The 12,363-nt window shown below is 43.7% G+C and overlaps 1 protein-coding gene across 1 annotated transcript in view; it reads right to left on the bottom strand.

Annotated features, from left to right (window-relative positions):
- Window positions 1–11,612, bottom strand: part of LOC134047615 (multiple epidermal growth factor-like domains protein 6) — a 186,591-nt gene extending 174,979 nt beyond the window's left edge. Inside the window, exon 1 of the mRNA XM_062498891.1 lies at window positions 11,536–11,612. Coding sequence (XP_062354875.1) covers window positions 11,536–11,612 — 77 coding nt within the window. The remainder of the gene's footprint in view (window positions 1–11,535) is intronic.
- Between the last annotated feature and the right edge of the window lie 751 nt (window positions 11,613–12,363).

Below are 12,363 nucleotides of genomic sequence, written 5' to 3'. Positions count from 1 at the left end.
TTCTTCGCCCTGGTATAAATCAGGAAATTCTGCACGACGGAAAACAACAGCATCAAAAATTCAGGGTCTAACTAAAACCATAAAGTATGAGGAATTCTGTCATCTTTTAAGGCAGGAACCTCTTGTGACACAAATGAAATTAATTCACTGATTTTTTTTTTTTATTTTTGGAGTAGTGTAGAGATCATTAGTGCAATAATTCAATCACCAATTCCCCAAGACAGCCTGGTGAGGCTTTGCAAGCACAAGCCTCTAACTCGAACACAGGGGGGAACAGGGAACCTTCTATACCCACCCTGGCAACATCACTATTCAGCAGACAAGTCCTTCCCCAAATTTCAGTCTGAGCCCTCTCCAAGCTGGAGAGTGACCAGCTAACAGCCTGTCACACTTGTTTTCTCTGTCACTCCTCACTGGTAGAGACCCTGTGCCAGAAAACCTGGGGGTGGCACTAATAAGAGAACAGTTCTAGCCCAAGAGCTGCCTGGCAGCTGGTCATCATCACTTACACTGGATATTGCTAATATCTCATTCAGGATTTATGGTACTTTTTATCTCCAAGGCTCCCTGTTAAGCCTGAACACCACACAAAGTAGCCTTGCTAAAGAAAGAACATCTTTCATTCACAGATCATCAAGTAGTTTACAAATATCATTAAATTAAGCCTGTGCAGAACAAGAAAATACTGTAATCATGATCAGTTTTACTGCTGAGCTGAACACTTGACAGAAGCCCTGCCTGGAGCAAATCCACAATTAGTCCCAGTGCAGAACAGTGTCACTGCCCCATGGAGAATGGGACATCCAGCCAGGCCTCCCAAAGGCACCACAGCTCCCAAGGGAATACCTGGGACATCACCTCAGGGTGAAGAGAAACTTTGCCCAACAAGGACACTTCAGGAGGAGGAACAGAGCAGATTCAAACACAGTCCAAACAGCCCTCAGGAATTCAGTTAGCCCATGTAAAGGAAGTTAGGAGAAGAAATCCCATAGCTGTAAGTTCTGGTTGTCCTGTATCACCATGGAAAATAAAAAAAAGTAAAGAATCTGTTTCTACTGCAACACCTCACCTTGACAAAGTTACTTTCCTAAACTGGAATATCTGCTCCTCCCAGGCTTTAGAGCAATTAGAGTAATGATCTCTATCCTCCTAAACCACACTGCCAGTGGACATCCCTCCATGTCCTTCCTCCTCTAATGCACAGTCCAGGCTCAGTATTGCTCTGTATTTCCCATTCCTCACCTCTGCCCTGGTGCCAACACTCAGAGCAGAATAGGAGATGGCCACAGCCCAATTTCAGATTGCCTTAAATTCCTCAAGAAACCATCCTTCCCCCACACTCCCCATGCCATCTCCATTACTTCTCCCCATGCCATCTCCATTACTTAGCAATCCTTCCCTTGTGTCCCAGCTACTCCTTCCCTCCAGAATTACCTCCCTATTTAACATATTTAGCCTGAAGTTCAGAACCATTGTTCCCAAGCCATCCTTAGCACAAAGTCTGCCATTTGTTTCCCATCCAAAGAAGATCTTTGTGCGCCCAAACTCTTGCCTGATTTTTTTTTTTTTTTTTTGCTTTCCATTACGTCAGTTGGTCTAATAAAACCCCTGCCTTACTTAGCAACCATGCCTCACTTAGCAGGCTTTTTAAAATGATTCTCCCTCCAGTGAATAGAACATCATGTTCTGATAATTCATGCATATCTCCTTTTATTAGAATTGCCTAAAACTTTCCAGATAAAGGTACATTCATATGCATCGCTCTTCCATAAATAAAAGAGAGGAGCTGACAATTGTTGTAATGACACACTGAGCCCATCCCACAAGTTCCTCCTCATGTGATATTGCCATGTCTCCAGGAATAGCTGTATTGACTTCTAGGATATAGTTAATGGGAACAAATGACGCTCACAGAACAAAACAAGCCAGCAGCAGTCATATGTTTATGAAGATTTATTCAAAGTAAGCCATTCCTCCTTGATGCCCTTGGGATAATTTAAAGGCAGATATCAAAACTGCTGAAACACTATAATTAAATTGCAGCAATTGCATAACATGTAATCCTGTGCTGGCAAAGCTGGGAATCAAACATGCCCTCTCCAACAATTCAGCACCTTCACAGCTCCCCACACACACAGTCAACACAGCAGTTTTTAAGCCATCTGACTCACTTGATACCTTGCCTCTAAACTTCAGAGCAGCTTCTGGAACAAGGCTACAGCTAGTGAAGGTACAATTTAGCACCGTGGGACTCTGCTAATAAGAGGCCATCCAGGACTAAGCTGAAGCCCCAGGTGGATGTAGTGGTGTATTAGAGACCAGCTCCTATTTTACTGCCGTGCCCTTTGCATTCTGAAGATTTTTCTTAGTGGGAGTTTAAGTGTTAAAACATGCAAAAGACTCAAAAGCATATTATAGGCCATGATTTGATTGATACACTGGTCCCTTAAAACCTTTTTGCACTGGTGCTCTGTGCTAGCCAAGGCTAACACCAAGGCTATTATTAGCTTGTCAGTCTGACTCAGGCAAGGCAGAAATCTCTCTTAATATTTGCATTAGGAGACTGCCCTTTAAACAAAGACACCCTACACACTTCCAGCTCAAGACTTGAGATGCTAATGAACAGATAATTAGACCAACACGGAGCAAGAGCAGCCTGGGCTAATCATATGGCTGTGGTGCCTGTGAACCACAGCACAATGGAAAACGTTCAGAGAAAATTAAAAGCATCTCCAGGCAGGATGTAGCTCATTCCTGCGTTTGGAATTTTAAAGAGAAAAGGAATACATCTACCACAAAGTCACAGAACGGTCTGAGTTGGAAAGGACCTTAAAGATCAGTTCCAAACCCCCACCATGGGCAGGGACACCTTCCACTATCCCAGGTTCTCCAAGCCCTGTCCAACCTGGCCCTGGACACTTCCACTTGTAAAGGCCCATCATATCTCTGTGATAGGGTTTTGTTTTTTTGTTTTTATTTTTTGCCCAACACCTGGAATGCTAAAGTAAATCTCTCATTCCACCCATCTACTTTTTCCCAGCTCAACACAAGAAGCCAAAGGTAGGTAGATTTAACAGTAGCAAGAGAGCAAACACACATCAAGACATCCCTAAAGATTTCTTTCAACAGCACAAACTTTAAATCAAAACATTAACAAATATGAATTTGGCTGTTGGATTTCAGGTCTTTCCACAGAGACTCTGTGAATGACACCACCTTCTACACTAAGTCAGATGGTTGTTAACAACTCCCTGAAAATGAGATGTTGCAGCCTGCTTTGCCTCAGCTGACGAATTTGCAGCCTGAACACTATTGATCTTCCCATAAATCAGTCAATAGATGAAACCTGTCACAAGGAGTGACTTGCTGGAATTCTGTATTTTCAAAACACTAATTGGTTGATGTTCCTTCCCCTTATGCTGTAACTAAAAGTTTAGAAAACCACAGTCTGCTTATTCAGTTTTAGTTTGAAAAGATCAAACACAAGTTTTCTTAAGGGAACCAAGACTACAGTCAGGGCTGAACTCTCCACTGCTGTGATGATAACTGTTTTTGCATTAGAGATACACTGATGTTGATCTGAAAATAGCTGTACATTGCTACAAAGGATTTGGTTAGAAACTTTTCAGATTAATGTCTGAATCCCCTCACACCTCCAACATCCCAGCAAAACATCACCATTGTCCTATAAAAAAAGACCTCTGGAAATACAAGGTGGCACCCTGAAGAAACTGTAGAGGAGAGACAGCCAGCAGCATGATGTTGTTTGCAAAAGAGATGTTGATTAAAAGTTTTTAATCCATACTATCTCAATTGGAAAGGAGAAAAAAATGTCATTTGAACACAGAAAAAGAAAAGTCAAATCAGGAAATAGGCCACAGAAACAAAAGGTCCAAAGAACAAGTTACATATATTTGCTTATATACATAAATTTTGTCTCTCAATACATATTGCTTAGTAATTCACAAGGGCCACGATGACAGAAAAGGCTTTTATTTTTTTCAGCTGCCAAGCTCCCCTTTCTACCCTTAATCTATTTTAAGGCTCATTTCCCTGATAAAATTAATCAGCACTACCAGAGACAATTAGGACATCCTGCTCCCTTGACCACTAATCAATCCCTGCTCTCTCCTGATCCTGTATCAATATTTGTGATGTTTATAGCCCCTCTGGGACATGGATTGTAAGCACCAAGCTCATTTAGATTAGGTCTCATTATCGCTGCTGCTCCCTGGCTCTGCGGATGAAGGTCCACCACAGGCTCCCCTCGTCCCACAGGTTACTAATGCACTGCTGTGTCGTACTCACATCCTCTCTTTGATTAGATGGGGCAGCTAAATAACACGAGAGTTCCTTCAGCCTTTGTGCCCTGCATCCAGATGAAGAGCAAATCAATAGGAGATGATTAATTACACACTCAGCTATTATAAAAACAATAAGATTTTTAGTTCTTGCTGCTATCAAAGTGCAGCGCCTGTCGTTTACCTTCTACTTAACCAACCTCCTCCCTCTCCCAGGACAGAACAATCTATTTCAGTTGGCAAGAAAAGCAGAAGATAAACATGCACATCCAGATCATTTAACCATGACTGGTAGAGCCACTTTTTTTCCCCCCATTTTAAAAATCAAGGAGTGATTTATATTTTTCTTTTGGTGTCATGTAGGTTCAATCTGCAGAAACATGCAGTTTTATAATTTCGTCTACTACATCCAGGAGAGCACCAGCATCACTCCTAGTGACCAGGTCTGCAAAGCCCCAAGCAGGACCAACACTCAGCGTTACACACTTAAGGACCAGTGTCCCGAGGATCTCTCTCTCAATTAGAAAATCATATGGGATATCACATAAAGGAGGCTAAGAAATAGTTGGCATGCACTCATTGTTAAGACAAGCAGATAAGGGTCCAAAATCCAGACTAAACTGAGGATGTAAAGGTGTGAAACCAGAGAGGAAAGCCCCGAGTAGCAGCAGGCACCTCTAGGTGTAATTTCACATTAACTACACCCACTGCCATTTCCAGTCCCCTGCAGAGGAGTGTGTCACTCAGGTCCCCCCAGTAAATCTGCCAGGTGCACACACCTGAGCTTCTTTTGGCAGGAAGGCACAAAGGGACCTGATCTTAAAATATTAACATAGAAATCATTCCAAGTGTCACACCACTTTGTCATATGGAGAGAAAGCTCACTCTGGTTTACAGCAAGTGCCACGCTGTTTGACAATTAAATGAGTTAGAAGGTATTTAAATCCTCAGTTCTATTTCAGCAACCATATCTAGCAATTGTTGGTTGCTTTTTTGGTGGTTGCCAGATTTTAACAGTTTCAAAGCAGAACTTTTTTTTTTTACAGCTTACTTTTTAATTAACATGTAATATATAACTTCCAGTCAAACTGAAACAAACAGGATTGTATCTAATGTATGCAATATATGTAAAAAAAAATCCCTACATGCCAACATTTAAGTGTTAAATTATTCCAAGTCTTTTATTCCCCTACAAATCCTTAGCTTGATACCAGTGATACCAGTGTCTGTTTTTTGAGGGCTTTTGTTTGGTTTGGGGTTTTCATTTGTTTGCTTGAACATTAAGAAAACTTGGTTAAGCTAAATATTTAATTGATTTTTAACCACAGAAAAACTAACATGCATGCATTAGTGGATTAGTGTTCAGCAGTGGCAAACTAGAAAGGGGAAAAATCTCAATTTATATATTTTGGATTAAAAACTTATGCTGAGGTTCTAAACAACCCACAGCTCCCAGTATTATTCTACAGAAGAGATGGACAGACTTTGACTCAATCATAAGATGGAAGCAATAGAAAGAGGAGAGATATTATGCTTATACAGCTGTGGTTTTCACCATTGATGAACTGGTCAGACAGGGAGAGCACCAGCCATTCCCTACAATAAAACAGAAGGGAACCACTGAAGAGTCTCCTGGAGGTACAGGTGTTTAAAAACTCATTTCCTATGGAAGAATATTCCAACCTGAGAAAGACCAGGCCCAAAACACCCAATTGTTTCATAATTTATGGGGATTTCTTTGTTAAAAAACACTACAGAGCACCCTATAAAGCCTCTTCACAGGCACATCCTCAGATATTATGCTAAATTTTCAATATTCAATTGGGTTGTATGCATAAAAACATGGTCTGGGCATGGCATTCTCTTCTGAAGAAGATTCTGTGCCAAGTTTGGCTCTGACTTAAAGGGAAGACAGCAAGGTGCTTCTACTAAAGAACACAAAAACAAGTGTCAGCACTCTGACTTAAACAACATTCCCCTCTCCACACACAAATATTCATCTGCAGGTCAAAGGCACAGAAATGGAGCTCAGTGTACACATTAAAGCCCACATCATCTCACACCAAAGGCAGGAATATCAAGTTTCCCTCCAGAACAATTAATGATTAGTTTTAAACCAAGGCTAGTCTGGAATCCAAAGCACAAACTACACATGTTCAGTACATCATTTTAGAATGCTTTGATTTCGCAGTAATGAAAGGAAATTTCTTTCTCCTCAGAAATAAATTAAAAGCAATAGATTTGAGAGGGAACGTAAGCAATAACAGGCTTGAATTTCACAGGAAGGAAATCTATTAACTGTGTTCAAAGAGAGAAGGTATTTAATTGGTGAATAACACAAGTCTGCAATGTGGGCTGTTAACCCTCTGTGAGCCAAAGCATCACTTCCATCAAAGTTCTGCTGAAAAATCACCTCCAGACCAGGTCTGCCACCACGGATCATCTCATCCCTCCTCACCAGGGGGTTTCTTCAAATTTATTAAAAATACTCCACAGCCTGTCATACCTAGATCACGGCATTCCTGGAACTAGGAAAAACAGGCAATGCTGGATATAAACAATGCAGAAGAAAAGTCGAAGCAAAAACCAGGCAATTTTCCCAAGAAACTGCAAAAACACATTTCAAGCACGTATTAAACCATTGCATAAATAAATAAACTATAGAAGCATTCCATAACAATTACACCTAAAGAAACCTGACACATTTTTTCCTCCTAGAGTGTATTTTTGGAGAGTAATGTGAGAAGACAAATCCCATTAAAAGTGGAAGGGTGTTCCCCTTCACTTTCTTACCTTAAATGTGCATATTTAACAATCATGCAGTATGTGTAAGCTACTGTGATTATGAGCAGGAAATTTCTAAACCTCTTGTGAGATTTAGAACCATTTTATGAGGTCTCTGATATAAACCCAGGAATTTCTAAAACTGGAAAATATTTACAGTTCATCTTTGATAAATACAACCACTTCAGGCAATCAGATTTTATTATCCCATCTTATAGCTATGTCAGAGTTTAGGAGAAAGTCTTGATCTTGATCTCATTTTTCTCCTGAAGACCAAGAAAATGTCATAAATCAGGAAAAGTACAGTACCACCATTACACTCATTCATTATCTTTAAGCATCCTGACAGTGAATATACTGGGGCAGAAAGAGGAAAAGAGCACTTTTCCATCTGTTAAAAGACCAAATTCAAAATTAATATTCCTCTAGGAACTGTGAAACAGAAGCTTTAAGTGCAAAGTCTTGAAAAATGGGATTCTGTGCTGTAATGCTGACCAGCATGAGCTCTATCTGGTGGCAACATCCTGTAGTGCACAGGCTAAAAAGACAATTTTTGTGAAAGTGACGTTCACATTCACAAAGATGAGAAACACCTCAGCCTTCAACTGCAAATTAAAGGACTGGGGAGACAGGGATGGAGAAATGAGGGGGTGAAACCACCATAAACTTAAATAAAATCACATTATCCAAGCCTCAAAGGCCGGAGTAGCTGCAGTTCAGGAGCAGTGAGGGTTTACTGCAAGCCTATGGATTTTGAGCAGACAGGAATGGGAAGAAGGGCTCGAGGTTTCAGCTGAAAACAAGTTAGGCGAAATTCAGCAGCCTAAATCAAAATTTGTCAATGACTCTCTCAGTTGCCTGCATCACATCAACCAAGGTTTAAGGAGAGATATTTAATCTCATTTGATGTACAAATGTAATACAAATTAAAATATGGTACGAATTTAAATGCACCACTAGCAAACCAGGTCCTTATTTTCACCAGGAAAACCTGCAAATTTTTTTAACTAGAAAACCCCCAAGTGTAAGATAACCCATCCAAGGAAATGGAAGTAGATTCCACTACATTATTCAGTTCAGCTCAAAAAAGTGAACGCACTTTAAGACCTTATTTAATGCTAGGAAGACAAGCTTTCCTCACACCTGCAAATTGACATCACTGGAGGTGAAAATAAAGTACATTGGCTAAACAGCCAATACATTGAGACAATTTCTCACCAAGAAATGATTACACAATCTACTTTTCACATCATTTGGACAGTATTATAACAAAATTCCAGGCTCCAAGTTTAAGTTGTATCTCCATATATTTTCTAGAAGCATTTCTCATTTTATTTTCTGCATTGCATTCCAAATATATTCAAACTGACATGCAATTTGTTCTGCTGTAACAATCACAACTTGGAGGCATCTCCTCATGTGGAAATGCTTTGCACAACAGCAGTTAATTCTTGAAATGCATTCCATCAAAAAAAAAAAAGTGGACTTTTCCTTTTTTTAATTAAACCTTAAAGAGTTTTTATTTATGTCACTTGCAAATAATGTCCACAGCCACATCTGTTTGCAGTGGTGCAAAACCAGACCTGTGTCACTGTACCCAACAGCTGGTACAGCTGAAGGGCCAAGTTTACTCCAGGTTTGCAATTACAGATGACATGTGGATGCTAGATTTCACTTTTGGGAATGTGATTTATCAGGAGGAGCACAAGAAAACTGATAGTGCCCCATAGAATTGAAGAAGCTGGAAAACAGTAACTGAGCCAGGAATCCAGCTCGGCATCCAGGTGTTCTTGGAATGAGGCCAGATTGCTTATGGATAAAGTGAAAATATGCAGATACAACATGTGAGCAGTGAAGAAAAACCCTAAGCAAAACAGTTTTATTGCAAGATTGAGACTGGATCCTCTAAAAGCAAGCCAGGCCCTTTAGATGTCATCCTGGACCTGCAAATCCACTGAGTAAGTCAAGGGGCTTAATGCTGACAGGAACAAAACTCTTCTCCTGTCTCTTTCAAAGAAGTCCTCACTCATCTCACCTGGGAACAGAAGAATCCATTCTCGAGCCCTGTCCCAGTCCTGACTCTGAAAGGTGATACCTATTGCACAAAGGGGGCTCCCAGCACATACCTCAAAACCACTCCTGCCTCTGCTCTTCCTACATCACTAACTACGAGCAGACATCTGCACTGCTCAAACTCCCAGGGGAATGGTTCTCTAGGAGAGCATTTACCACCTCTGTCAGCAAATCAAATCCTCTTCTTAGTTCCCATTTCTGCACTGTCCCACGACTGCCTCTGGATTTCTGTGAAGCCCAGTGCTGAACACGAACACAAAGCTAGATAACCACACATCACACTTGCACTGTGTTACACACCCCAGTCTTGGGCTAGACAGCTCACTACAAAGTGTTAAAAATGTGCTTTTTATCATGAGATGTGGTTAATTCCTCATTTAGAGGCCCAAATATGCTTTACAGTGAAAACGGCCTATCTGTTCTCTGGTCATTCCAGAGCTCTCTGAAGTTCTATTAGAGGATCATCAAGGGCTAATTGTATGGAAAAGCAGTTGATAGAAGTATCTCATCATCCTGTAATCTGTTCTACATTAAATCTCCTCAGGGGGCTTGGAAGCAGAACACCAACATCCACACAGACCCCTCGCATTTCTAGCTAGGAGCAAACGCTCAAGTTAGCAACAGAACGAAAACAATTATGAAGAATATCCTGTACAGCCTCAGCCACATAAGATCTCAATCAAAACAACAGCAAGGAACACACTCAGCATGGTATGTTCCGAGAGATACATTTGCTGTTCTGCTTTCATTGAGTGCAGATGACCAACGTCTAAAGAACAAACCAGAATTGTTACAAAAAGGTGATTCACAAGAAGAACCCTGCTGGACATTTCACTGTTTCTTGGTGAAAGCTGGCAGATTTACACCTAAAGGGTGGTGACATCTTGCATTTCTGCTTCCACCAAAGGTAAAGTCCCTAAATAGCAAGAAAGTTTGGATTAATACTTGGCCAAGCTTGGGAAAAGCAGGAAGAACGGCAGAAATTTCAGGAATATGACTCTTGGGAAAAGCTCGCAAGGCTCTGACACAGGTCTGGGGGTTTGGGTGGCTGTTCCTGATTGCTGCTGGCTGACAGTGCACTGCTGTTCTCAGTGACTCCAGCCCAGCAGCAACATCCTCACACAGCATCATTTCCAGAAGGGAATGTTTCCTCGATTCTTTCAGTGGTGCAATCTTTAAAAAGTAAAAGCAACCAAAAACTGTTTGGAAGCAATTCACAGTTAACAGCACCTCCAGCTTCAAAAGTGCAGAATCACAGTTATTGCTGATGTCAAACGCAAACAGATTAATGTAGGCCAGTGCTAGTCCTCCTCCTGATAGAGTAATTGCTCAGAAAGAGAGCACAAAGCATGCCTGAAAGAAACACAGAGCACTTTTAACAAGGGAAAATGCTTGCCACAGAACGAGCTTAACTTCTCTAAGCACTGTGATGGATACTTCGTGCTCCAGCAAAATGGAGTAATATAAACCACCTTAAAAGCACTTCTGGTAAATATCGTGTAAATATGTATTGCACAGAAAGCCAGTGAGCAATAGGCTTAGAAATTTCAATTTTCAGACAGAAGAAAGAACTCAACTGAAAGCAAATACAAGACATTAATTATGAAAGAGTGGGATGAAGTTGATGAAGATAAACCCCAGGAAGATAAGAGAGGTTAGAAATTAGGGTATACGCAGACATTTGAAAAGGCTATTGTCAGCTTGCTTCGAGAGAGGGGAGCCGGGGGGGCACAACACTGCTTAAAACACAAGACGAGAAAGGTACACAAGGCACGAAACAGTTTCCAGCAACATTCCATTTCAACACGCGAAAACTTTAACCACAGATTGTACGCAAGCGGCCGGCTGCTCCGCTTTAGAGCGCGACCAGAGAACAACCTCCGGACCCAAGCGTTCCACCGCATTCCCAACAAAAGGCATTTGTTGTTCGTGCCGCGCAGAGCCCCTCGCACAAAGTTCCCCGGCAGCGCAGCAGCCGCACGCGTGCGGCCCCGCTCTTTGTGCGCACTCCCGGCCGGGAGGATGCTCCGCGCTCCCCGCCCTGCCCTTCCCTTCCCTTCCGCACGGATTCCCAGCTGCTACCCCCATCTTTGCCCCGCTCGAAGTCAGCTCCCCAGGCTCCGCCGGCTGAAGGCGAAGGCAGAGCAGCCCCGGAGCTGCTTTCGCCTCCCGCGGCGAAGCCAAGCGGAGCGCTCCGTCCCGGCCGGGAGCTCCATCCAGGACAGCTCTGCGGCCGCGGGACGCGCGGAGTCACAGCGCACCCACCCAAACTTTGCCTGCCGCCCCCGGGGGGCCCGAGGGGGCGCGGGACCCTCCCTGCAGGGCCACGGGCGGCGCGTCCCGGCCGCGCCGTCCCCGCCGAGCCCCGAGCACTCACATGCCCCGCTGCAGCCGCGGCTCCGCGGCCAGAGCGCAGCCCAGCAGCACGGAGAGCAGCGCCGGGCCGGCTCGCATGGCGCTGCCGGGGGACGGAGGACGGAGCGCCGGCTGAAGCAGCAGCAACAACAGCTGCGAAGGTGGCCGTCCCCAAATCATTTAAAGCGGCGGCACGGCCTCGCTGCCCGGCCCCGTCCCCGTCCCCGTCCCCGCCCCGCCGGGCAGAGCCGCGCCCGCCCCGCCCGCAGCGGGGAGCGCACCGCGCTGCCGGGTCCCGGGAGCTCCCCTCGGGAATGTCGCTGTATTCCCGCCTGCTGAGGGAGCTGCTCCTGCTCGCATCCCCGCTGGGATCGGCTGCAGGGGGAGATAAGCGGAGGAGATGGGCGGGGGGTTGTTTGCCGTGTCCGTACGCAGGGATGTTCATCCTCCAGCCCCAGCCGCTCTGTTCTCCCTTCGCTGCCGGGATGCCAAACGCGTTCTGCTGCGCTGATAGAGACGTATCTTGGCTGCTCTTTATTTCCTCTGGTCCTTCTTTGTTCTGTGCAGGATGCCCACTGCAATCATAGCTGAGTGCTTCCGAGAGGTAACCGTGAAAATAAACGCCTTTAACATCTTGAGGGAGGGGTAACACCGCTACTGCTGAGAGTTAGTGACAGCAAGAACATAAAACTGGGAACTGAGGAGTGCTTTTTAAATCCCAGAGCTTCCTGCCGTCCTCTAGACCATCCTCTCATCTTTATGATCTCTCCAGACCTTTACTGCTGTCAAAACACAACTCTTTCCACTTTACAGCTGAGAGAAGGGAGAACAACTGACCTGGAAAGGGAAC

Source organism: Cinclus cinclus, chromosome 10 (assembly GCF_963662255.1).
Source record: "Cinclus cinclus chromosome 10, bCinCin1.1, whole genome shotgun sequence".
Classification (NCBI taxonomy): domain Eukaryota; kingdom Metazoa; phylum Chordata; class Aves; order Passeriformes; family Cinclidae; genus Cinclus; species Cinclus cinclus.
Note: the sequence above shows the minus strand (reverse complement) of the source record. Positions and strands in the feature narration are given on the sequence as shown.